Raw genomic sequence first — 24,498 nt, 5'->3', positions numbered from 1 at the left:
ATCAAGTTGAGCATTTGATATGCAGCCATTGGTCTGTCTGTCGAGGAGAAGTGAAAGCTGCAGATCTATAAAAAAAAAAAAAATCAAATTGGCAGGGACTGGGGGATTTGGAAAACCTAGCATGATTTTTTCATGAGGACCAAAAGGACAACGCATTACAGGGATAGATGAGACACAGAGAAATCCGGAGTTGAGATTTAAAGGGCTAGGACATCTGTGTTCAGCCATCTTTTTAGGGCTTAAAGTGGTTGCACTTATGCACAACTTTGATTTTCTAGGAAAAGCTCACACCCTTGAGAGTTTATCAGAATAGCAGTACAGAAGTTCAAAGGTTATTTCTTACAGGATAGAAGGCTCTTTTTATGCGGGACAACAGTAAGTGCTCAATATATTCGATTGAATGAATGAACGTATCTTTATGTGAGTATCTGCTGGAATGGAGAGCACTAAGGGAAGCAAATGGAAATGCCCACTGGGAACCACAGCGAATACCCACTGAGAACCACATAGGATCACTGAGAGGGGCAGAAAAGTGTTGGCCCAGGCAGAAATCGTGAGATAAGTGCTTCTTTAGTAATACTGCCATGATTACCATTAATTAGGCAGCGTGGCCTAGTGGAAAAAGCACAGCCCTGGGAGTCAGAGGCCCTGGGTTCCAATTCTGACTCCGCCACCCGCCTGCTGTGTGACCCTGGGCAAGTCGTTTAACTTCTCTGTGCCTCAGTTCCCTCATCTGCAAAATGGGGATCCAATACTTGTTCAACCTCCTACTCAGAATGAGAGCCCCATGTAGGACCTGATTATCTTGTATCAACCCAGCACTTAATGTAGTGCTTGACAAATAGTAAGTACTTAACGAATACCACAATTAGTATTATTATAACAACAACAATAGTAATAATGATTATGGTACTTATTAAGTGCTTACTCCTTGCCAGGCACTGTACTAAATGCTGGGGAAGATACAAGATAATCAGAATGAACACAATTCCTGTCCCAAATAGGGTTCACATTCTGGGATGGAGGTAGAGTATTTTACAGCATTTTTTCTCCATTACCACCATCATCTTCTACCTCGCACTGGTCAATCCTCAGTCTCTTCTGCCTTCGAACCTGCTGAAGTCTTTCTCTGCCTTCAAACCTACTGAAATCTTTCCTAGAATAATGTTGGTATTTGTTAAGCGCTTACTATGTGCAGAGCACTGTTCTAAGCGCTGGGGTAGATACAGGGTAATCAAGTTGCCCCACGTGAGGCTCACAGTTAATCCCCATTTTACAGGTGAGGGAACTGAGGCACAGAGAAGTTAAGCGACTTGCCCACAGTCACACAGCAGACAAGTGGCAGAGCCGGGAGTCAAACCCATGACCTCTGACTCCGAAGCCCAGGCTCTCTTTCCACTGAGCCACGCTGCTTCCCCCCACTGAGCCATGCTGCTTCCCCACCTATAGCTCTATATTAAAAGAGCTTTCTCTGAATCCCACCACACGCTCTAGCTGTCATCCCTCCTCCCTGCTTCTTTTCCTATCAGGGCTGTCGAACGGTCTGTTTACACCAGTTGGCTTCATTTCTGCTCCACCAGGTCTCTTTCTGACCCCCTTTAGGCCCTTCCCTCCTCCTAGACGTCACTCTCCAAGGTTACCAATAACCTCCCTGTAGTCAAATCTAGTGGCCACTGTCCCAGTTACCTTTGACCTCTTGGCCTTTCAATCTGAGGAAATACTCTCACCGAGTTGGTACTCCCCTAAGTTCTCTCTGACAGCTTCCTCTCAGTCTGATTTTCTGGCTGTCCTCTCTCCTGGCTGCATAATCTTGAATTATTTCTTGCCTTGAGAACTGAAGAGCAGCATGGCCATGAGGAAAGAGCACAAGGCCTGGGAGTCAGAGGACCTGGGTTCTATTTCTCGATCTGCCACTTGCCCGCTGTGTGGGCTTGTGTGATCTGAAAATGGGGACTCAATACCTGTTCTCCTTCCTACTTAGACTGTAGGCCTCAGGTATGACAGGACATGTTTGACCTGATTGTTTCTGACCCAGGGCTTAGAAACAGTGTTTGCTACATAATAAGTGCTTACAAATATAATAATGATAATAGTAAAAATCACTGGTATTTATTGAGTCCTTACTGTGTGCAGAGCACTGAACTAAACCCTAGGGAGAGTACAGTAATAACACTTCCAAAAGGATGTCCTTCCTATACTTTAAACAGAATGTGTCTACAGTAGAATTTCTCAACTTCCCTCCTAAACAGCTTCCCCATGTCAGTCAACAACATTTCCTTCTTTCTTCTATCAGAAGGTCACAACCTTGGTTTTGTCTTTCATTTTTATAACCATCACAGTTAGTCAGACACTAAATTCTAACCGTTTTATCTCCCTACATTTTCTTGGATCTTCCACTACATTTCCACTCAACTGGTTCAAGCTCCCATCGCCTCCTGTGTTGATTACTGCATCTATTTTCTTCACTGGTATTTTTGTCTAGAATTCATTCATTCAATCATATTTATTGAGTGCTTAATGTGTGCAGAACACTGTACTAAGCACTTGGGAGAGTACAAAATAACAACAAACAGACACATTCCTGCCCACCACAAATACACAATCTCTCCCTTCTGGTCTGTACTATATTGACTTTCTCACTGGACCTGGAGTTGGTAATGATGACGATGGTATTTGTTAATCACTTACTATGTGCCAGACTGTCTCACCACCAATTCTTTGCTCACATCCTCCCCGTAGCCCCTTTTTTAATGGTATTTGTTCAGTGCTTACTATGTGTCAGGAACTGTACTAACCTCTGGGTAGATTCAAACTAATCAGGTTGGACATTCTCCATGTCCTACATAGACCTCACAGCCTTAATCTTCATTTTACAGAGGAGATAATTGAGACACAGAAAAGTTAAGTGACTTGCCCAAGGTTACAGAGCAGACCAGTGGTGAAGGATTCGATACTTGAGCTCCCTGCAACTAAATTGTGAGCCCCATGTGGGGCAGGGACTCTGTCCAACCTAATTATCTTTTATCTACCCCAACATCTAGTAAAGTGCTTGACACATAAGTGCTTAATAAGTACCACAATCTTTATTATTATTGTTATTATCATATTAAGGACTTGTTACTCATATCATACCTCCATTCTCTTCCCTAACAGAAAATAATTTTGAGTCTGCTGTTAGCGTCTTGAAAGCATGGCGTGCCTCCAGTTTATTCTCCCAAATAGTACAGTGCCCTGCATCCTGTAGGTGCTCAGTACACGTCACTGGGTAGTTCGATTGATTCTCGTTTACCCCGTGCATTGCTTCACCTGGTCTTTCGCCCTAGGTGTTCAGGATCACTTGGGGATAAATTCTTCCTGACCTGGAGACAGCAGAAGGGAAGAACCCTTGTAGTGTCAGTCGGCTTTAGCGATCATTTCCAAATCGATCCCCTTCTGGATAAGGAGCCTTCAAAATTGTGTTTTTTGGTTAAACACTTACGATATGCCAAGCACTGTACTAAGTGCTGGGGTAGATGTAAGATCATCAGGTCCCACATGGAGCTCCCAGTTTAAGTAGGAGGGAGAACAAGTATTGAATCCCCCGTTTAGCAGATAAGGGAACTGAGACACAAAGAATAGTAATAATAATACTTGTGGTGATTGTTTAGCACTTACTCTGTGCAAAGCCCTGTACTAAACATTAGAGTAGATACAAGATCATCAGGTCCCACATGGGGCTCACAATTTAAGTAGGAGGGAGGGTGGGTATTTTTTTTTAATGGTATTCCTTGAGTGCTTACTATGTGTCAGGCACCGTTCGAAGCAATGAGATAGCTATAAACCAAAAAGGTTGGACCCAGATGAGGTAACTGAGGCACAGTGAAGTGACTTGCCCAAGGTCACACAAAAAGGCTAATGGCAGACCTGGGATTAGAACCCAGATTCTTCTGACTCCCAGGCCTGTGCTCTATCCACTAGTCCACACACCTCCCTGCAGTAGTCATCCCAGACTTGTTGGAAGAGGTGGGATTCTGAAAGGACTGTGAATACGGGAACAGCTGTGATCTGTCCGATTTGAAGAGGAAATTCCAAGTTGGGGGTACAGCAGGAACAAAGGGACGAAGCAGCGTGGCTCAGTGGAAAGAGCCCGGGCTTGGGAGTCCGAGGTCATGAGTTCGAATCCCGCCTCTGCCACTTGTCAGCTGGGTGACTGTGGGCAAGTCACTTAAATTCTCTGTGCCTCAGTTACCTCATCTGTAAAATGGGGGTTAACTTTGAGCCTCACGTGGGACAACCCGATCACCCTGTATCTACCCCAGCGCTTAGAACAGTGCTCGGCACATAGTAAGCGCTTAACGAATACCAACATCATTGTTATTATCATGAAAGTGGGCTAGTGGAGAACGAAGTGCAATTAGAAGGTTAGTTTGGGAGGAGAAGCTGATTCTGTGGGTGTTTGGGGGTGTGGAGCTGGAGGCTGTTCTCATGCCTGCACCCAGCTGGGCCTTCACAACTAGTTCACCCTGACGTCTCTATGCTAAGTCCAAGTCCGGTTGGTTTAAGCGTGATTTGAGAAGCAGCGTGGCTTAGTGACTCTATTTATCGCCATCGTTCTCGTCCGTCCGTCTCCCCCGATCAGACCGTAAGCCCGTCAAAGGGCAGGGACCGTCTCTATCTGTTGCCGACTTGTTCATTCCAAGCGCTTAGTACAGTGCTCTGCACAGAGTAAGCGCTCAATAAATACTATTGAGTGAATGAATGGAGTCAGAGGTCATGGGTTCTAATCCCGGCTCCGCCACTTATCAGCTGCGTGACTTTGGGCAAGTCACTTAATAATGATAATGACGGTATTTGGTAAGCGCCGACTACGTGCCGAGCACTGTTCTAAGCGCTGGGGTAGACACAGGGGAATCAGGTTGTCCCACGTGGGGCTCACGGTCTTTATCCCCATTTTACAGATGAGGGAACTGAGGCACCGAGAAGTTAAGTGACTTGCCCCAAGTCACACAGCTGACGAGTGGCCGAGCAGGGATTCGAACCCATGGCCTCCGACTCCAGAGCCCGTGCTCTTTCCGCTGAGCCACGCTGCTTCTCAACTTAACCTCTCTGTGCCTCGGTTACCTCATCTGTAAAATGGGGATTGAGACTGTGAGCCCCGTGTGGGACAAGCTGATTACCTTGTATCTACCGCAGAGCTTAGAACGGAGCTTGGCACATAGCAGCGCTTAGCAAATACCATCATTATTATTATCATTCTTATTCAGAGATGGATTGTCCCTGGAACGGGGCTAAGCTGACTCGCCTTGACATAAAGCACATACAGCCCCAACCCCGCTGGGCAAGGATTTACCAAAATTGAAAAACAGCAAATCCTTTTGGTTTTTAAGCAGTGCCCTCTTTGAGCACCTCATGGAGGTACTGCTGTTTTGCTCTCAGATTTTCCTGTTTTACAAAGACCCTTTCCAACCAGTGCTTCTCCCTGAATCCATATAAGTGATGTCAATTCGGTTGCACTGAACTCTCCCAAACGCTTAGTGCAGTGATCTGCACATAAGTGCTTAAAAAAAAAAAATCGCTGATTGACTGAATGATGGACAAGAGTCTTATCTTGTACTGAACAGTGCAAGTTCTCAATCTACCAACAGAAAGGCTAAAGGATCTGGTAATAAATCCATCCATCAGTGGTATATACTGAGAGCTTTATTAATAATAATAATGATGATGATGATGGGATTTGTTAAGCGCTTACTATGTGCCAAGCACTGTTCTAAGCGCTGGGGTAGATATAAGGTAATCAGGTTGTCCCATGTGGGGCTCACAGTCTTAATCCTTATTTTACAGATGAGGTCACTGAGGCACAGAGAAGGTAAGTGATTTGCCCAAAGTCACACAGCTAAGTGGCAGAGCCGGGATTAGAACCCACGGCCTCTGACGCCCAAGCCCGGGCTCTTTCCACTAAGCCACGCTGCTTCTCTGAGAAGAGCTTTGTGAAGAGCACTGGACTAAATGCTTGGTAAAGTACAGTACAACGGAGTTGATAGGCTCGATCCCTCCCCACAAAGAGCTGAGGGTCTACAGGGGAGACACACATTAAAATAAATCGGGCTAGAGGGAGTAGAATATTAACATTTAAATAGGATATTTACATCAGTGCTGTGGTCACCATCACATCTGGTGGCTTCTCCTTGAGAAAACATCAGAAACAGTGACGTTCATGACATATGATCAAACCTAATTTTATTCTGCGAGCAGCAGCCGTGATGTCCACTGCAAATCTGATCCCACTGTCTTTATAGGGTAATGGTGGATCGGGGAAGCTGAATTGATTCCTCGTAATAGCCCCACATGGCCACCACAAATAATCGGGGGATCAGGTTACATTTTGTGAAATAAGAAGTCAGTAGATAAACGTGGCCAGGCTGTGCTTTGGGGGAAGTGTTTCCCCCGACTAGATAGGATCAAATCCGGTGCCCATCAGTGAGCTATATAGAGGGCAGGGAAATCTGATGGAAGGTGAAGAAAAATCCATTTGAGGGCCTTGATTTCAGCCAGGTTGTGCCTTGAATCCTGTGCCTTTTGGAACAGGTTTTATTCTTCCTCCAAAAATGGGATCTGAACGATAAGCTCTCTCAGAACCAGGACCTTAGGGAAGCAGCATGGCCTAGTGGATAGAGCACGGGCCTGAAAATCAGGTCATGGGTTCTAATCCCAGCTCCGACACTTGTCTGCTAGTTGGCCTTGGGCAGGTCACTTCACTTCTCTGTGCCTCAGTTACCTCGTGTAAAATGGGGATTAAGACTGTGAGTCCCATGTGGGACAGGGACTGTGTTCAACCCGATTTGCTTGTATCCACCCCTGCACTTAGTGCAGTGCCTGGCATACAGAAGCAGCGTGGCTCAGTGGAAAGAGCGCGGGCTTGGGAGTCAGAGGTCATGGGTTCTAATGCCGGCTCTGCTGCTAGTCAGCTGTGTGACCTTGGGCAAGTCACTTAACTTCTCTGTGCCTCAGTGACCTCATCTGTCAAATGGGGATTAAAACTGTGAGCCCCACGTGGAACAACCTGATCACCTTGTATTCCCCCAGCGCTTAGAACAGTGCTTTGCACCTAGGAAGCGCTTAACAAATATCACAATTTTTATAGTGAGCACTTAAAAAAATACCACAATTATTATTATGATTACCCAAAACTGTCCTGAAACTTCAAGCCCCTTTTTTTAGAGAAAGTGGAAAGCTCAGATCCGGGAATCAGAGGACCTGGGATTCAGCTGCACCTCTGCCGTTAGCTTGCTGTGTCACCTCAGGGAAGTCACTGAACCTCTCTGATCCTCCGTTTCCTCATCTAGAACATGGAGACTATAATACCTACCTCTCCCAATCCCTCAAATCTGCGCTGAGAAGAGAAATGGAAGAAATAATGTGAATGAGCTATGGAGAGTAAAAAGTTGTACACATTCAAATCATCATTATTATTAGGGTCTGGTCATCATTACCACACAGATAAGGGAACTTTGACTCAAAGGAATGAAGTAAAACCAGCCCAAGGTTCACCCAGAAGGTAAGTGGGGAGTGAAGATTAGCACTAATGATAAGAAAGAAGGAAAGACACCAAATCCAGAACTCGTCTGAAGCCTGGTTGCTTTCCTCCTCTTCAGATAAATAAACCTGTCCACTGGCTCCTTTCCCCTCTGAGGATGGTTTCTTTGGATTGAATGCCCAAAGCCACAATTTATTCTCGACAGAGACCGTTACCAAGAGGGTAAGCCTGAAGCCCAGCATGTCCAAAGACAGAGACAGCAGGCCTGGGAGTTAGAAGTACCTGAGTTCTAATTCCGGCTCTGCCACACATCCGCTGTGTGACCCTGGGCAAGTCACTTCGCTTCTCTGTGCCTCCGTTACCCCTCCTGTAAAATGGGGATTAAGACCGTGAGCCCCATGTGGGACAGGGACTGTGTCCAACCTGATTAGCTTGTACCTACCCCGGCACTTATTACAGTACCATTCAAAAAAGAAACCTGCCCCAGCGACAGGACGAAACAACAGTACTGCTTCAAGGCAGGAACACGTACTCAGTGTCAGAACGACGAGAGAAAGTCATTGCCATGGGTGGCGACGATGCAAAACTAGCAGAAATTCCTATTTACTAGACTCAACAAATATTAACCCTGTTCTTATTATGTGTGAGTTTTCTGTCTGAACCGCTATCCCATGTGAGAACACATTAGCAAGTCTTCAGAGTATTGAAAACGAGGGATTTTCCTCTGAGGTCCATCAATCAATCGGTGATATTTATTGAGATCATATCGAGTGCGGAGCATTGTCCTAAACCCTTGTACACTGCAATAGAAGTTGGTCAGTGTGATCCCTGCCAACAAGCAGCAGCATGCCCTGTTGGATAAGAACACGGGCCTGGAAGTGAGAATGACCTGGGTTCTAAACCCGGGTCAGCCACTCGTCTGCCGTGTGATCTTGGGCAAGTCTCTTCACTTCTCTGTGCCTCATTTGCCTGATCTGTAAAATGGGGATTAAGGCTGTGAGCCTCATGTGGATCATGGCCTGTGTCCAACCTGAGGCACTTGTGTCTACTCCAGTGCTTAGTACAGAGCCTGGCGCATAGTAAGCCCTTAACAAATACCATATAAAAGGAGCTTACAGTCTGTGGGAATTTTAAAGACACTGTCTATATGATTAGTGGAAAGAGCATGGGCTTGGGAATCAGAGTTCGTGGGTTCTAATCCCTGCTCTGCCACTAGGCAGCTGTGTGACTTTGGGCAAGTCACTTAACTTCTCTGAACCTCTGTCACCTCATCTGTAAAATGGGGATTAAGACTGTGAGCCCCATGTGGGACAACCTGATAACGATGTATCTACCCCACTGCTTAGAACAGTGCTTGGCACATAGTAAGCGCTTACCAAATAGCATCATTATTATTATTATGATTCATTCATTCAGTTGTATTTATTGAGTGCTTTCTGTGTGCAGAGCACTGTACTAAGCGCTTGGGAGAGTACCCTATAACAATAAACAGACACATTCCCTGCTAGCACCCATAATGTCACAGTTCTGAATTATAAGACTCCTGAAACCTTTCCAGATTTTCCCCACTGTGGATTTTAAAAAATCCTGGAACTGGTTTTCCAAAATTTCCCTTTGATATTGCTTTCACGTTTGCATCACGTTAACTCCAGTGGTAAACAGTTCCAGTTCCAGTCTGTAATTACCCCGCATCTGCCTTCTCTTCCCCAGCCCCTCTTTTTAAGGCTTATTTTTTTTTTTTAGTGGTATTTGTTAAGGCGTATGTGCCAAGCACTGTACTAAGTTCTAGGTTGTATACACGATGATCAAGTTGGAAACAGTCCCTGTCCCACAGAGGGCTCACAGTTTTAATCCCCATTTTACAGATGAGGTACCCGAGGCCCAGAGAAGTGAAGTGACTTGCCCTAGGTCACTCAGCAGACAATAATGATAATAATAATGATAGTGGCATTTGTTAAATGCTTACTTAGAGAAGCAGCGTGGCTCGGTGGAAAGAGCCCGGGCTTGGGAGTCAGAGGTCATGGGTTCGAATGCAGGCTCTGCCACTGAGCTGTGTGACTGTGGGCAAGTCACTTCACTTCTCGGTGCCTCAGTTCCCTCATCTGTAAAATGGGGATGAAGACTGTGAGCCTCACGTGGGACAACCTGATTACCCTATATCTACCCCAGCGCTGAGAACAGTGTTCTGCACATAGTAAACGCTTAACAAATACCAACATTATTATTATGATGATGATGATCCAGACACTGTACTAAGCTCTAGGATGGATACAAGCAAATTGGGTTGGACACAGTCCCTGTGCCACATAGAGCTCCCGGTCTTTATCCCCATTTTACAGAGGAGGTAACTGAGGTACAAAAAAGTGAAGTCATTGATCAAGGTCACACAGCAGACAAGTGGCCGGGCCGGGATTAGGAATCAGAGCACCTGGGTTCCTCTGATGCCCAGGCCCGTGCTCTTTCCGCCAGGCCACACTTAACTTTAAACTTTCACAACCTTCCCCAGAACATGACGTGGCTCAGTGGAATGAGCACGGGCTTTGGAGTCAGCGGTCATGAGTTCGAATCCCAGCTCTGCCACTTGCCAGCTGGGTAACTGTGGGCAAGTCACTTCACTTCTCTGTGCCTCAGTTCCCTCATCTGCAAAATGGGGGTGAAGACTGTGAGCCCCACGTGGGACAACCTCATTCCCCTGTGTCTACCCCAGCGCTTAGAACAGTGCTCTGCACGTAGTAAGCGCTTAACAAATACCAACATTATTATCATGATCATCAAGTCAGAGTCAGCAGTTTTAAATGCAGACCGGAGACATTTGCAAGCTGTCGGTGCAGATCAAATAGTGACTTTTGAAGGCAACCCCATGTTCCCTAGTGCAGGGAGTGTGAACTGACCACTTCATCGTGCTTGGCCTGTGCGGATGCCATGCTGTGATTTTTAGAGAGAGAACATCTATGGAAGGCAAATGTCTTGTTAAAGACCCACCTCCTTTCCCCAGGCAACTACTGTTTGAAGTGGAGCATGATGGATAGCTGTTGGCACAAAATATTCAGCAGAAGCAAAGTGGGGTGGGTGGAGAAGGCTCCAGATTTCATCATGCATTAAGCTAGGAAGCCTGTTGCAATAACCACATCCAGTAAATGGTTTGGGTTTGGGAAAGGAATACAAAAGCAGCTACGGTGGAGCCAGCCCCGATGAGGAATGGGTGATGAAAATTCACTTTTAGTCGGTCAGCATTTAGAAAAGATCCTCTTATAGATTTAGAGTTCTCGGAAGGAAAGAAGGAAAAAGCAGGAGAAATGAAGAGGAAGCCTCGAGGTCTCGGGCGTTGGGGGAGAATTGGAGCCTGCACCGTCTGGGCAATCTCAAGATCCTTTGGGGGATGATGGAACGAAGGTCTTGAGAAGCGGTGTGCTCAGTGGTCAGAGTAAGGACTTGGGTGTCGAAGGACTTGGGTTCTAATTCCAACGCGGCCATTTGTCTACTGTGTGACTGAGCAAGTCCAATTCCCTGACCCTCAGTTACCACATCTGTTAAATGGAGATTAAGACCGTGAGCCCCACGTGGGGCAGGGACCGTGTCCAACCCGACTATCTTGTATCTACCCCAGCTCTTAGTACAGGGCTTGTCACATAGTAGGTGCTCAAATACCATTTTTTAAATAGGCACTGTGGGAAATTTCAAAGTAGTGACATGGTATTAAGGGCTTTTATTTTTTGGTATTTGTCAAGTAACCGTAACAACGAGAACGGAAGAACCGTCAGCAAGGTTAAGGATTATAGCAGAAGACAGGAAGCTCTGGAGAAAATCCATCCGCAGAGTTGCTATGAATCGGAAACGACTCCGGCACTTGATAATACTAATTTGTTAAGTGCTTATTAAGTACCAGGCACTGTTCTAAGCACTGGAGTAGATACGAGGTAATCAAGTTGGACAAAGTTCCCGTTCCACTTGGGGCTCACAGTCTTAATGTCTTAATCCCCTTTTTACTGAGGCACAGAGACGTGAAGGGTGAAGTTAAGAAGTTAAGTGGCTTTCTTTGGAGAATGCGATCGGCCTTATTTTTGATCTACTGTAGCCTCTCCATTCTCCTTGGATGTGGAATCTAAAATGTGATGCCTGGAGAACAAAGTAAACGCTGGCTTATTGACGACGCTCTCATTTCTAGAGGATGAAAAATAGCAAGCGATGTTAAAATTATTAATAACCCTCCAAGACGTGCTTGGAACGGATGGAGAGCTGGAAGGGATAGAGATGGTTCGGGCCTTCTTATAGCTAAGAAAATTGAGGACTAAAGGAGGGAGGTAATCATTCAGTGTCACACACTGGGTAGAATCAGAAATCAGCCCCTATCCCAAATGCTAATTCTCAGCTAAAGCTCCAGCTGTGAGTCATCCTGGTTTTCCAGTCCGCAACTTCAGTTCGCACAAACACTAGATCGTTTCGGCAAATATCTGGACAGTGCGGAGATTGTGTTCACTACCACACCTTCCTCAGCATAAGGTTCGACTGTTTTTCAGTTGTAAGTGGATCTGAATGTGTGAGTCCCAAAACGGCTAGTGGAGGTACATATCATGGCATGAGTCCGAGGTCATGGGTTCGAATGCCGGCTCTGCCACAGCTGTGTGACTGTGGGCCAGTCACTTCACTTCTCTGTGCCTCAGTTACCTCATCTGCAAAATGGGGATGAAGACTCTGAGCCTCACGTGGGACAACCTGATGACCCTGTATCTCCCCCAGCGCTTAGAACAGTGCTCTGCGCATAGTAAGCGCTTAACAAATACCAAATGTCAACATTATATGTTCTTCTGTTTCACTTTCAAGGGAGTGTGCTTCATAGTAATAATAATGATAATGATAATGGTGTTCCTTAAGTGCTTACTACATGCCAGGTACTGTTAAGTTCTGGGGTGGATACATCCAAATTAGATTGGATACACTCCCTGTCCCATATGGGGCTCACAGTCAATTCCCATTTTACAGATGAGGTAACGGAGGCACAGAGAAGTGAAGTGATTTGTCTAAGGTTACGCCCCCCCCAGAAGTGGCAGAGCTGGGGTTACAACCCAGGTCCTGCTGCCTCCCAGACACATGCTCTAGCCACTAGGCCAAGCTGCTTCTAGGCCAAGAGTTTGAAAAACCATGGAACCATGGACATTACCTCTTAGAGCTCCTCTGTCTGGGGTTCAACCTCACTCCATAGCATAAACCTGGGGCCATGGCAGATTTTTTTTTTTAATGATATCTGTTAAGCCCAGAGAAATTAAGTGATGGCATAACCATCTACCTTAATAGTGTTGGTATTTGTTAAGAGCTTACTATGTGCAGAGCACTGTTCTAAGCACTGGGGTAGATACAGGGTCATCAGGTTGTCCCACGTGAGGCTCACAGTTAATCCCCATTTTACAGATGAGGCCACTGAGGCACAGAGAAGTGAAGTGACTCGCCCACAGTCACACAGCTGACGAGTGGCCGAGCCGGGATTCGAACCCGTGACCTCTGACTCGCAAGCCCAGGCTCTTTCCACTGAGCCACGCTGCTTCTCTGTCTAATGACATTGCTGTTCTATGTTCCTTTTGGGGTTTTTTTTAAATGAGTCTGATTTCCCTAGGGGCAATAGATAAAGTCACTGAGGCACAGAGAAGTTAAGTGACCTGCCCAAGGTCACACAGCAGTCAGCTGATAGAGTGGGGATGAGAACCCAGGTCCTCTGACGCCCAGGCCCGTGCTCTTTCCACTAGGCCTCACTGCTTCTTTTTGCTTGTCAGCAAAGAGTGATCAGTTGCTGTAGAAATAGTGAGTTGTGATGCCTTGGCATTGTCATAAAGCTTGGACTAACCCCTAAGCCCCGCTCCCAGGATCGCACGTGACGGGTCTCCAGTACTCTACCAGTCTCGGCTACGGGAGGGAGAGTCAAGCAGGGTCATACCCATTCCATTCCTAGCCTGGCCGATTTCTAGCGAGCGGGAGGCAATCTGCTACAAGTCAAAACTCAACCGTACTGGGCAGCGGCGGCATGGGAGTCAGGCGAGGGCGGAGACTCCAGTTGAGTGTGTGGAAGGAGGCAATGGTAAACCGCTTCTGGATTCTTACCAAGAAAACTCATCCTTTCATTCAGTAGTATTTATTGAGCGCTTACTATGTGCAGAGTACTGGACTAAGCGCTTGGAATGAGTCAAGTAACTCTACGGATCCACTACCAGAATGATTGCAGACGGAGGTGGGACGTTCCGGGAGAGATGTATCCATGGAGTCGCTACGGGTCGGAAGCGACTCGACGGCATAAGGCAAGACAAATCCCAATGGAAACCAGCGTTCTCGGTTCCTGGGCTGACTCAGGCATATCCAAATTGCTCCTCACACACTAGTCTGCTGGGAATTATCACATGCTGACACTTTTATAAGGTGATTTCATCTGCGGGATTATTTATTAAGCCCTGTCCTCCCATTTACTCCTCCATATCTGTAGATAACTGTAGAGAAGCGGTGTGGCTCAGTGGAAAGAGCACAGGCTTGGGAGTCAGAGGTCATGGGTTTGAATCCCGGCTCTGCCACTTGTCAGCTGTGTGACTGTGGGCAAGTCACTTCACTTCTCTGGGCCACAGTTACCTCATCTGCAAAATGGGGAGGAAGACCGTGAGCCTCGCCTGGGCCAACCTGATTACCCTGTATCTACCCCAGTGCTTAGAACAGTACTCTGCACACAGTAAGCGCTTAACAAACATTATTATCATTTTCTGTCTCGACTGCTGCATCAGGCCCCTTGCTGACCTCTCTGCCTGTCTCTGCCTCTCCCCTATTCTGTCCTTCCTTCATTCTGCTGCCCAGCTTATTTTTCAGAAAAACAGTTCAGTCTATATCTCCCAACTCCTCGAACACCTCCAATGGCTGTCCACCCACCTCTGCCTCAAACAGAAGCTCCTTACCGTCGGCTTTAAGGCACTCAATCAGCTCTTTCCCTCCTGCTGATCTCCTACTGCAACCCAGGCTGCACACTTAATTCCAACCTGCTCTGGGAACCTCAATCTCGTCTATCCCACCTCGGACCTCTTGCCCGCATCCTCCCTTAGACCTGGAACTCCCTCCCTCTTCATATCTGGCAGTTCCACCAACCTCCCCACTTTCAAAACCCTCCTAAAATCACATCTCCTCCAAGATTCCCTCATTAAGCTCTCATTCCCCCTATTTACTACCCCCCCCCACCTTGGTTTCTACTCCTTAAGCACTTGGATACTCACCGCCAGCCCCACAGCATTTATATACATAGTCTCCTACTCTACTATTTCCCCTTTCTATAAAATATTTTCATTCCCCGTTCCCACCGTAAACCGTAAGCTCCTTGTGGGCAATAGTCTTGTCTACCGACTCTATTTGTATTTTCCCAAGCACTTAGTACAGTGCTCTGAACGCAGTAAGGCCCGGTATATACCAGTGATTGAAATTCATGCCTCACTTTGAGAATCGATCAATCATTGGTTGTTACTAAGCAGTTACTGTGTGTTCTCTACTCTCTACTAAGCTCTCGGGAGAGTACAGTAAAGTAGACATACTGTGCGGCCTCGAGGGCTTTACAGTATAACAGAAGAGACAGACCTTAAATTAAACTATAAGTAGTATAAAGATGTGTACGTGAGTAAGGGGGAGGTGGGGTTGTTACCTGCAGACTCAAGGGTACAAACAACTCCATCGTCGAAGCAGTAGGGAGAGAAAATGGGGTGTGGAGATGAGAGATTAGTCAGGAAAGGCTTCCCGGAGGATATGGTGAAAGTGTACTTTTCGGTAGCTCTGCTGGTCCGAATTTCCTTTCAGTGACCGCTGCCTCTTCTGCTTCGGCATCCCTGTCCTGCTGGATCCAGGGGCAGCAGCAGTTGACAGGAAGTGGACTTCGGATGCCAGAATCGGGAAAGCGAGTGATATATTGTGGGGTGAACACCGGGGAGATTCTGTTTCTTCTACTCTGTCAAATTTGCTTAAGCTGCAGGCAGGATGGTGTCTCTGTGGGCCGGTGGGCCATCAGCTGGAAAGGTGTCTTCAGGGAGAGGAGTCATCTCTGCAGGCTAAAGAGATACTGGGGGCAAGGGGCAAGGGAAGTTTCACTTCTGTGGCCTCCAGATTTTTTTTTTTAACAGTTTTTGTTAAGCATTTACTCTGTGCCAGACACTATTCGAAGCACTGGGGTACATACAAGCTAATCAGTTTGGACACAGCCACTGTCTCACATGGGGCTCATCGTCGTCAGCCCCATTTTACAGGGGAGGGAACTGAAGCAAAGAGAAGTGAAGTGACTAGCCCAAGCTCACACGGCAGAAAAGTGGCAGAGCAGGGATTAGAACCCAGGTCCTTTTGACTTCCAGGCACAGCTCTTTTCGCTAGGCCATGTTGCTTTCCCAACCAGTAGGTCTCAGCCTCCTGATTTAAACCCTTTCTAGACTGGAAGTTCTTTGAGGCCAGGGACTTTGTCTTGTTCTTCCTTTGCAACTCCCTACAGCATCTGCTATAGTGCTCAGTCAATGGGTTTTCAGTAAAAATGAATCGGTCACTGACTGGAAGCAACAGAAGCAGTGTGGCTTAGTGGAAAGAGCACAAGCCTGAGCGATAGAGGACCTCAGTTCTAATCCCCGCTCTGCCACTTTTCTGCTATGTGAGCTTAACTTCTCTGTGGCTCAATTACCTCATCTGTAAAATGGGGATTAAGTCTGTGAGTCCTGTAGGGGACAGGGACTGTGTCCAATCTGATTATCTTGAATCTTCCCCAAGGCTTAGTGCACTCCCTGCCACATAGTAAGCGTTTAACAAGTGCCGTAAGTGGTAAAATGCTCATTGTGGGTACTGCCTGGCCACTTTGAGATCACTCAGGGGCACTAAACGGTACCCACATGGCTAGCATATTGTGTCAACATCCTGGTGTATGTGGTACAGGCACAAGTGTTAAGCCTTAGTTCTTCCACCTAGAAAACAACCAGTAAGAATCAGTGAGTCCCCGTTAGAGAAGCAGCGTGGCCTAAGGGCTAGAGCACTGGCCTGGCAGTCAGAAGGACCTGGGTTCTAATCCCTGTTCTGCCACTTTCTGCTGTGTGACCTTGGGCAAGTCACTTCACTTCTCTGGGCCTCAGTTACCTCATCCTTAAATGGGGATTAATAATAATTATGGTATTTGCTAAGCGCTTACTATGTGCGGGGCACTGTTCTGAGCGCTGGGGTAGATGCAGGGTAATCAGGTTGTCCCACGTGGGGCTCACATTTTTTAATCCCCATTTTTACAGATGAGGTAACTCAGGCCCAGAGAAGTTAAGTGACTTGCCCAAGGCCACACAGCGGACAGGTGGCGGAGTCGGAATTAGAACCCACGACCTTCTTGATGGTATTTGTTAAGCGCTTACTATGTGCAGAGCACTGTTCTAAGCGCTGGGGCAGACACAGGGGAATCAGGTTGTCCCACGTGGGGCTCGCGGTCTTCATCCCCATTTTACAGATGAGGTAACTGAGGCACAGAGAAGTGAAGCGACTTGCCCACAGTCACACAGCTGGCAAGTGGCAGAGCCGGGATTTGAACTCATGACCTCTTACTCCCAAGCCCGTGCTCTTTCCACTAAGACATGCTGGATTAGGACGGGGAGCCCCGTGTGGGACAGGGACTGTGTCCAACATGATATGCTTGTATCCATCCCCATGCTTAGTAGAGTGCTTGACACAGAGTAAATGCTTAACAAATACCGCAATTATTATTCTTATTAGTCTTTAGGACGGCATGCTGAGAGACCCATGGAGACTGAGACAGCAGCAGCACCATCAGGGCAGCAGGGGATGGGAGAGAGGTGGCTGAGCGAATCAATCAGCCAGTTGAACTTACTGAGCATTTACTGTGTGCAGAGCACTATACTGAGCACTCGAGAGAGTAGGATACAACAGAGTTGGTAGACATACGCCCTGCCCGCAAGGATTTTACAATCTAGAAGTGGAGACAGACATTAAAATTGATAAATAAGTTAAGGAAATGTACGTAAGGGCTGTGGGGCGGAGGGAGGGGTCGATAAAGGGTGAAAATCCAAGTGCAAGAGCCACATAGAAGGGAGTGGGAGATGAGGAAATGAGGGTTTGGTCGGAGAAGGCCCCTTGAAGGAGATGCCATTTTAATAAGGGGCTTCGAAGGTGGGGAGACTGGTCTGTCAGATACGAAGGGAGAGGGAGTTCCAGGCCAGAGGCAGGATGTGGGTGAGGGGTCGGTGGCAAGACGGACGAGATCGACATACAGCGAGTAGGTTTCCAGTGCAATTCTGTTGCCGCTCTCTGTTCCTGCTGCCATGCCCCTCTTGAAATGTGCTCCCTAAGGATTCTTGGCTCAAGGAACTTTGTATCTCTGGGGCCAGCTCAGGTCGCGTCAGACCCCACCCAAACCGTTTTCCCATCCCCCCAAAGTGACAGGATAAGACTTTGGATTTCAGAGTCAGGAAATAGAAAAATAAATTCACGATCAGTGACCTGAGTCAAAGGGAAGAATCAAAACAATGGCTTACCGGCCTCAACTGTCCCTTCTTCAGGTAACTCCCTATCGATCAATCCATCTATTAATAGTATTTATCCGGTGCTTATCGTGTGCAGAGCTCAGGGAGGATATAATAGAAAAGACTAGATACACACAAGCTCCCTACTTATAAGGCTCTTACAGACCAAAGGGGAAGAGACTAAAAAGGAAGACAGAAATTTAAAAAAATTACAGTGGATCATGAACAGAAGTTCTGTCGGGCTGGATGAGGGATGGGAGAAGCAGCCTGGCTTAAGGGAAAGAGCCCGGGGTTGGGAATCAGACGTCGTGGGTTCCAATCCCTGCTCTGCCACTTGTTAGCTGTGGGACTTTGGGCAAGTCACTTAACTTCTCGGTCCCTCAGTTACCTCATCTGTAAAATGGGGATGAAGGCTGTAAGCCGGACGTGTATCTACCCCAATGCTTAGAGCAGTGCTTGGCACATAGTAAGAGCTTAACCAATGCCATCATTATTGTTGTTGTTATTCATATCGAGGTGCCTTAGTTCAGGATTCTATCATCCTCCCCTCCTCTGAAGGAAGTAAGAGCTATACATCTGATGACATGCTCAGACCACATTCTGCAATCAAAGTTGGCACCCAATTTTGCTTCTGTAGCTTCGCTCCTGTTCTTTTTAAGCACTGCATTTCTTAATTCACCAATCAATGGAAACACTTAGAGTCTGGCATGGATATCTGTCATATTTTTCCTCCCTTTCTATGATTCCTGAGGTTGGACCCTGCTCCTTATTGCCTGTTATTGACTTGTTCTCTCTTTTTGATCTCCCAGGGGATTATCTCAACTGTCCTAACTCTCGGTACGGAGAACGAAGGATTTATTCCCATCAATAAAAACCTCTGGTAAGTGCTTTTGAAACTACGCAGTAAGCTCATGTTAAAAAGGGTGAATATCACAAATGTTTGACAAGCAGGTGGACTTTCCCCCTTACCAGAAGCAATTCCAAGCCCATTAGCTTTGTGTTAGCCATGCAAATTAATACTGATCTAAGACTTAAAAGAAATAAGGCATCATCACTTTGACCCCAATCAGAGTGGGAGGAGCAGAGGAAATGTTTGCAGTGACTGAAGAGTTTAAATTATCATTAGCACTATTATTATTGCATTATATTATTATCGTATTGTATTTGGCTTACTAAGTGCCAAAGTGCTGCTCTAACCACTGGGGTAGATCTGAGTTCAGTGGGTCGGACCCAGTCCCTTCCTCACACGGGGCTCACAGTTTAAATAGTGGGAAATCCCCATTCGACAGATGAGGAAACTGAGGCACGGAGAAGTGAAGTGATTTGTCCAAGGTCACACAACCGGCGGCTGGTAGAACCGAGATTAGAACCCGGGTCTTCTGACTCCCTGACCACTCCGCTCTTCTCTGACATGTGGTTTGATTGCGGTCATGGATTCCCTGTTAAAGGAAGTTCAGACAGTCTAGGATCTGGATTATCCTAGAAGAGGAATGGGGTGGCTTAGTGGAACGAGTGCGGGTCTGAAGTCAGAGGATCTGGGTTCTCATCCCAGCTCTGCCATTTGTGTGCCGTGTATCTTGGGACAGTCAAGAGCGACATAGACAAGCATCTCCGTGCCTCGGTTTCCTCATCTGCAGAATGGGGATTAGATCCTGTTCTCACTTATTCCGACTGTGAGCCCTATGTGGGACTGGGATAGCGTACAACCTGATTATCCCACATCTACCCCAGTGGTTAGATCAGCGCTCCGGCCCCCGGCTCATACCAACCAGGACCTTCCTGGGCCGAGTTAGCCTCAGTGACATGTAGAGAGTCAGACCACACTACCAACCACCAAGGTTTCTGTGGAAAATTGTGAACTCAGTTTTACCAACGTGCAAGGGAGTGCCACATACACACTCTCACTCCACTCCACCAAGGGTCCAATACCAGTCTGGTGGTCAAGGGAACCCGTTCTGCCGATCCCGCGGCGGAAAGTGGGGAGAAGATCCCGGTGACACGGACCGCTGATGCTGCAAGCCTCCTCTGCGGGCCGCTTCCCCCCCCCAGACGCTGCTTCCTCTCTGTTTCCCAGTGCTCCTGCCTTCTGCTGCTTTCAAATGCTTCTTGGAGTGCTTTTCCTCTAACGCTCCCGCTGGAGTGCTGCTTCCTGCTTCTCCTACTTGCTCTTGCTTCTTCTGCTTGCTTCCTCGCGATTCAAAATGACCGCCTCTCGTCTGCTTTGGGCATCGCAGCTGTGGCTCTGTATGGAAGTCACTGAGTGGTCCAGGCCCGTTACTAGATAATCAGGGAGAGAAAACCATGCCTCGCTCCGTGCTCTGTCCTCAAGTAGACCACATCAGTGGCTCTGCGGAGTCTCTTCCTTGTTGTTCGTGGGATCGCCGAGTAGTAGGCAGCTTGTTGTGGGCTCACCACACTTAGTGCAGTGCTTAGCTCATATAAAGGGCTTAACTAGTACCACAATTATTATTATCATTGCTTCGACACAGTCCTGCTCTGCCTCTTTCACCCTCTCAAGCACTCTGCTCTGTTGGACATGGGGCACCATTAAGAAAAAAATAAGATCAGCTTGGGACTCGACTCTGCTGGTCGTGCATAACCAAAGGATCCTCTAGGCTGTAAGCTCCCTGTGGGCAGGGAACGTGTCTACCAACTCTGCTGTATTGTTCTCTCCCAAGTGCTGCGTGCGGTGTTCTGCACACGGTAAGCGATCCCTTAAATACCAATGATTGGTTGACTTATGAAATGAGAGGTCTGGAACTTCTTGAAATTAAATGGAAAGGGATCTAGTTCTGTGGACGTTGGGCCTTCTACCCTTCTTCAGGATTTGAGAGGCAGAGAGGCTGTAGTTAGAGGAAACACGGGAGAATGAATCAGTCACCTTGCTGCTGCCACCGATGTCCCTTCCGGAATTGGAAAGGCCCAGGCTTAATTTGATTTGCTGTGGACCGGAGCCAGCTCTGTCAAACCCTCCGTGACACTCCGGCCAGCAGTGTTTGCGTATGAATCAGTCTGAGATTACTTTTGAAAAGCCAAAGTGAGTCTGGATCCTGGGCCGGGCTTTGTCATCCTTACGCACGGTCTCAGCGCTTAGAACAGTGCCAGACTTTAGAACAGTGCTTGGCACATAGTAAGTGCTTAACAAATAACATCATCACCTTGGATTGAGCCAGTTCCCCTCAATCGCAGAAATCAGTGTTTTAAAAACACCACTGGGAATGAAGCAGTTTGATTACCAACCCATTTTACAGGATTGAGAAGCCATGGCCCAAAGAGGAGATAGGTCTTTCAGGGGGTCATATCACAAAAGCCCTCCTGAAATCACATATCCTCCAGGAGGACATCCCTGATTGCTTTCTCATCTCTCCACTCTATAACCCCACTCCAAACAGCCTCTTCAAACACTTCTGCATCACCCTCTAGACTATAAACTCGTTGTGGGCAGAGAATATGTCTGTTTATTGTTGTTATATTGTACTCTCCCAAGTACTCAGTACGGCGCTTTGCACATAGTGAGCTCTCAATAAAAAGGATTGAATGAATGAATGAATGATCTAAGCACTTAAGTAGTTACATATCCCTATGAAACTTATGTATATATTTTTATACTGGCACTTATGTACATATTTTTATACTCTATTGTTTCCTCTTATCTGTAATTTATTTTACAGTCTGCCTCCCCACTAGGTGGTAAGCTCTTTGAGGGCAGGAATCATATCTATTAACTCAATTGTACTTTCCCAAAAGCTTAGTTCCTTAAACACCTTAGACACAGTAGATGCTCAATAAATACTTGGGTTTTGTCTCAGCTTTTCAATCCAGATAGCATTCATTCATTAATTCAATAGTATTTATTGAGCGCTTACTATGTGTAGAGCACTGTACTAAGCACTTGGAGCGTACAGTTCGGCAACAGATAATAATAATAATAATGTTGGTATTTAAGTGCTTACTATGTGCAGAGCACTGTTCTAAGCGCTGGGGTAGGTACAGGGTAATAAGATTGTCCCGCATGAGGCTCACAGTTAATCCCCATTTTACAGACGAGGGAACTGAGGCACAGAGAAGTTAAGTGACTTGCCCACAGTCACACAGCTGACGAGTGGCAGAGCCCAGGATTCGAACCCATGACCTCTGATTCCCAAGCCCGGGCTCTTTCCACTGAGCCACGCTGCTTCTCTAGAGACAATCCCCGCCCAATAACGGCCTCACAGTCTAAATAGCATCAGGGACCCCAAACCAGCACCATCTTTGGCCTCTATCAAGAGTTGAAAAGGATTAAAAGAAAAATAACACTCATCAAGTGCTTACTAAGTGTCACTTCTTCTAGCACTGGGGTAGACACACCCTGCCCAATAACGGCGTCACAGTCTAAATAGCATCAGGGACCCCAAACCAGCACCATCTTTGGCCTCTATCAAGAGTTGAAAAGGATTAAAAGAAAAATAACACTCATCAAGGGCTTACTAAGTGTCACTTCTTCTAGCACTGGGGTAGACACAAGTTGATCAGATGGAACGCAGCCCCTGTCCCATGGGAAACTCAGTCTAAGCAGGAAGGAGAACAGTTATTGAATCCCCATTTTACAGGTGAAGAAACGGAGACTGAGAAGTTAAGGGACTTGTCCAAGGTCACTCAGCGGGCAGGTAGCAGAACTAGGATTAGGACCCAGGTCCTCTAACTCTAAGACTTCTACTCTTTCCACTAGGCCACACTGCTTCTCTAGAATATAATAATTCCCAGCATGCCTCTGAATCGTCTCCAACCAAGAAGCAGATCAGAACGATAAGCTGCTACGTAAGATGTCTTTGTTAGGATATACTGTTTCGCTTTAAATTCTAAGCACAGAGCTTCTCATATAAGAAAATATCCAAATTCCCTTATAAACTGCCAGATGAAACATGAGGCTGTAGTCTCTTTCAACAGAGACCTCTTGTGCCACGCCAGATTTGCTCAGAACGGCGCTTGGACAGTTCATCCAAAGGTCTTTAGCATTTGCATCTTAATTAACCTCCCAACACCTAAGTGATGCTGAAGCACAGATTATCCTCACTTTTCAGTTGACCAGATGAGGCACAGCGGGATCAAGTGACTCACCCAAGGTCACACATCAAATTGGTGGCAGAACTGGGGCCAAAGTCCAGGTTTCCAAAGCTAGACTAAATTGCTTCCCATCCTGCCTACTTCTGGAGTGAGGTGTATTCTTTGAGTGGCTTTCCTTGAAAATTCAGATTCTCTTTCCAGTCCTTGAGGTTGATGAAGAACCGTCCTTGTTAATGGAGAGTTAACTCGCTTTGAACCCTTGCAGGAGTTCAGCCAGGCCAGACATTATCTGCAGTAGTTTTCTGCGGGTGCCTCAGGAAGATATTGGAAGGCGCTCTTGATGGGTTTGCAGGAGAAGAGCAGATCAATAGGCAAGTACTTCCAGCCTGGCAGTGTGCAAGCAATCAGACTTCCTGGCGAAACACTCAGGGAGAGGCAGGATGCAACTTGTAGGAGAACAAAGGGCCTCTGAAAGAAGCCTAAGATGGGGGGGGGGGGGATTGATATGGAAAAATGCTGAGGAAGTGGGCCTTCTCCTCTAATAACAAGCAGAGAGGAGGAGGGAACTAATGTGTGCTGACAAGAAACCACTGGAGTCATTTGCAGCGTTCAGATATTTTGGCAGCTAAGGCCGTGAGCGGTGGTAAGTGCCGGTTAAAATATGCACAGGAACTGACATGACCCAAATATGTGATGCAGTCATACAGTCCTTCAGCCAAAATCAGGCACACACTGTGGACAAGTCCCCAAATCCTATTTTTCCCGAGGCACCAATTTTTCTCTCTGCCTCTCCAAAGAGGGAATTTGCTTCTGAGCAGCTCTGGAAATGGCCATTTGTCGGGTATTATGGAGCAGCAGGAGCATTCCCCCTCCGCCATTGGTCCGACACAAGGAGAAGCAGCCGTTCTTGCTGATGCAAACTCATTTTCTCAAGGATTGAGGCTGGACGATTTGCTGAATGGGAAGGTGTCCAACTAATGCAGGAAAATGGTCCATTGGCTTCAGGAATGGTTCCCTGGCTGGAATTTTGAAGTTTATCAGACTCCAGCATGGAGCTGTTAGGTGCTGGTTTCAGGGGGCTGGAAGAGAACCCCCTCGATAGTCCGAATGGGTTTTTTTCCTGCAAATTCTCAGACAAGTGCTAGGATCACGGGAGCGGAAATGCTCTTGGGTTAAATTCCGCGGGGCAGAAAACACTTACATCTCATGAGAAGTCCTGTTGTCCCGAGACTTCCAGGCCCAATTTGCAGTGTCAGAGACCAATATAAGCTTTGCGGCTCTCAGTGGGAGTAGAATCCAAGCTTCTTAAGGATTATTAATATGTACAGCTTATTTTTTAAAAGTAACCAGTAAGAGCCAGTTCTCCAGTAACAAATTCACTGTTCTGCTCCACTCCACCTCACCAAGCTCACCAACATGGCCATATGCTCCATCTCGTCATCT

General features: G+C 46.8%; 1 protein-coding gene across 1 annotated transcript in view; it reads left to right on the top strand.

Annotated features, from left to right (window-relative positions):
• The window catches only part of LOC100681967 (heparan-alpha-glucosaminide N-acetyltransferase-like), a 377,018-nt gene that overhangs the window by 342,818 nt on the left and 9,702 nt on the right, over window positions 1-24,498 (top strand). The window contains 1 exon segment of the mRNA XM_029059391.2: window positions 18,822-18,892. Within this exon segment, the coding sequence (XP_028915224.1) occupies window positions 18,822-18,892 (71 nt within the window).

This window comes from Ornithorhynchus anatinus, chromosome 3 (assembly GCF_004115215.2).
Source record: "Ornithorhynchus anatinus isolate Pmale09 chromosome 3, mOrnAna1.pri.v4, whole genome shotgun sequence".
Taxonomy (NCBI): domain Eukaryota; kingdom Metazoa; phylum Chordata; class Mammalia; order Monotremata; family Ornithorhynchidae; genus Ornithorhynchus; species Ornithorhynchus anatinus.
The sequence above is the reverse complement of the archived record's forward strand: the minus strand, read 5'-3'. Positions and strand labels throughout refer to the sequence as shown.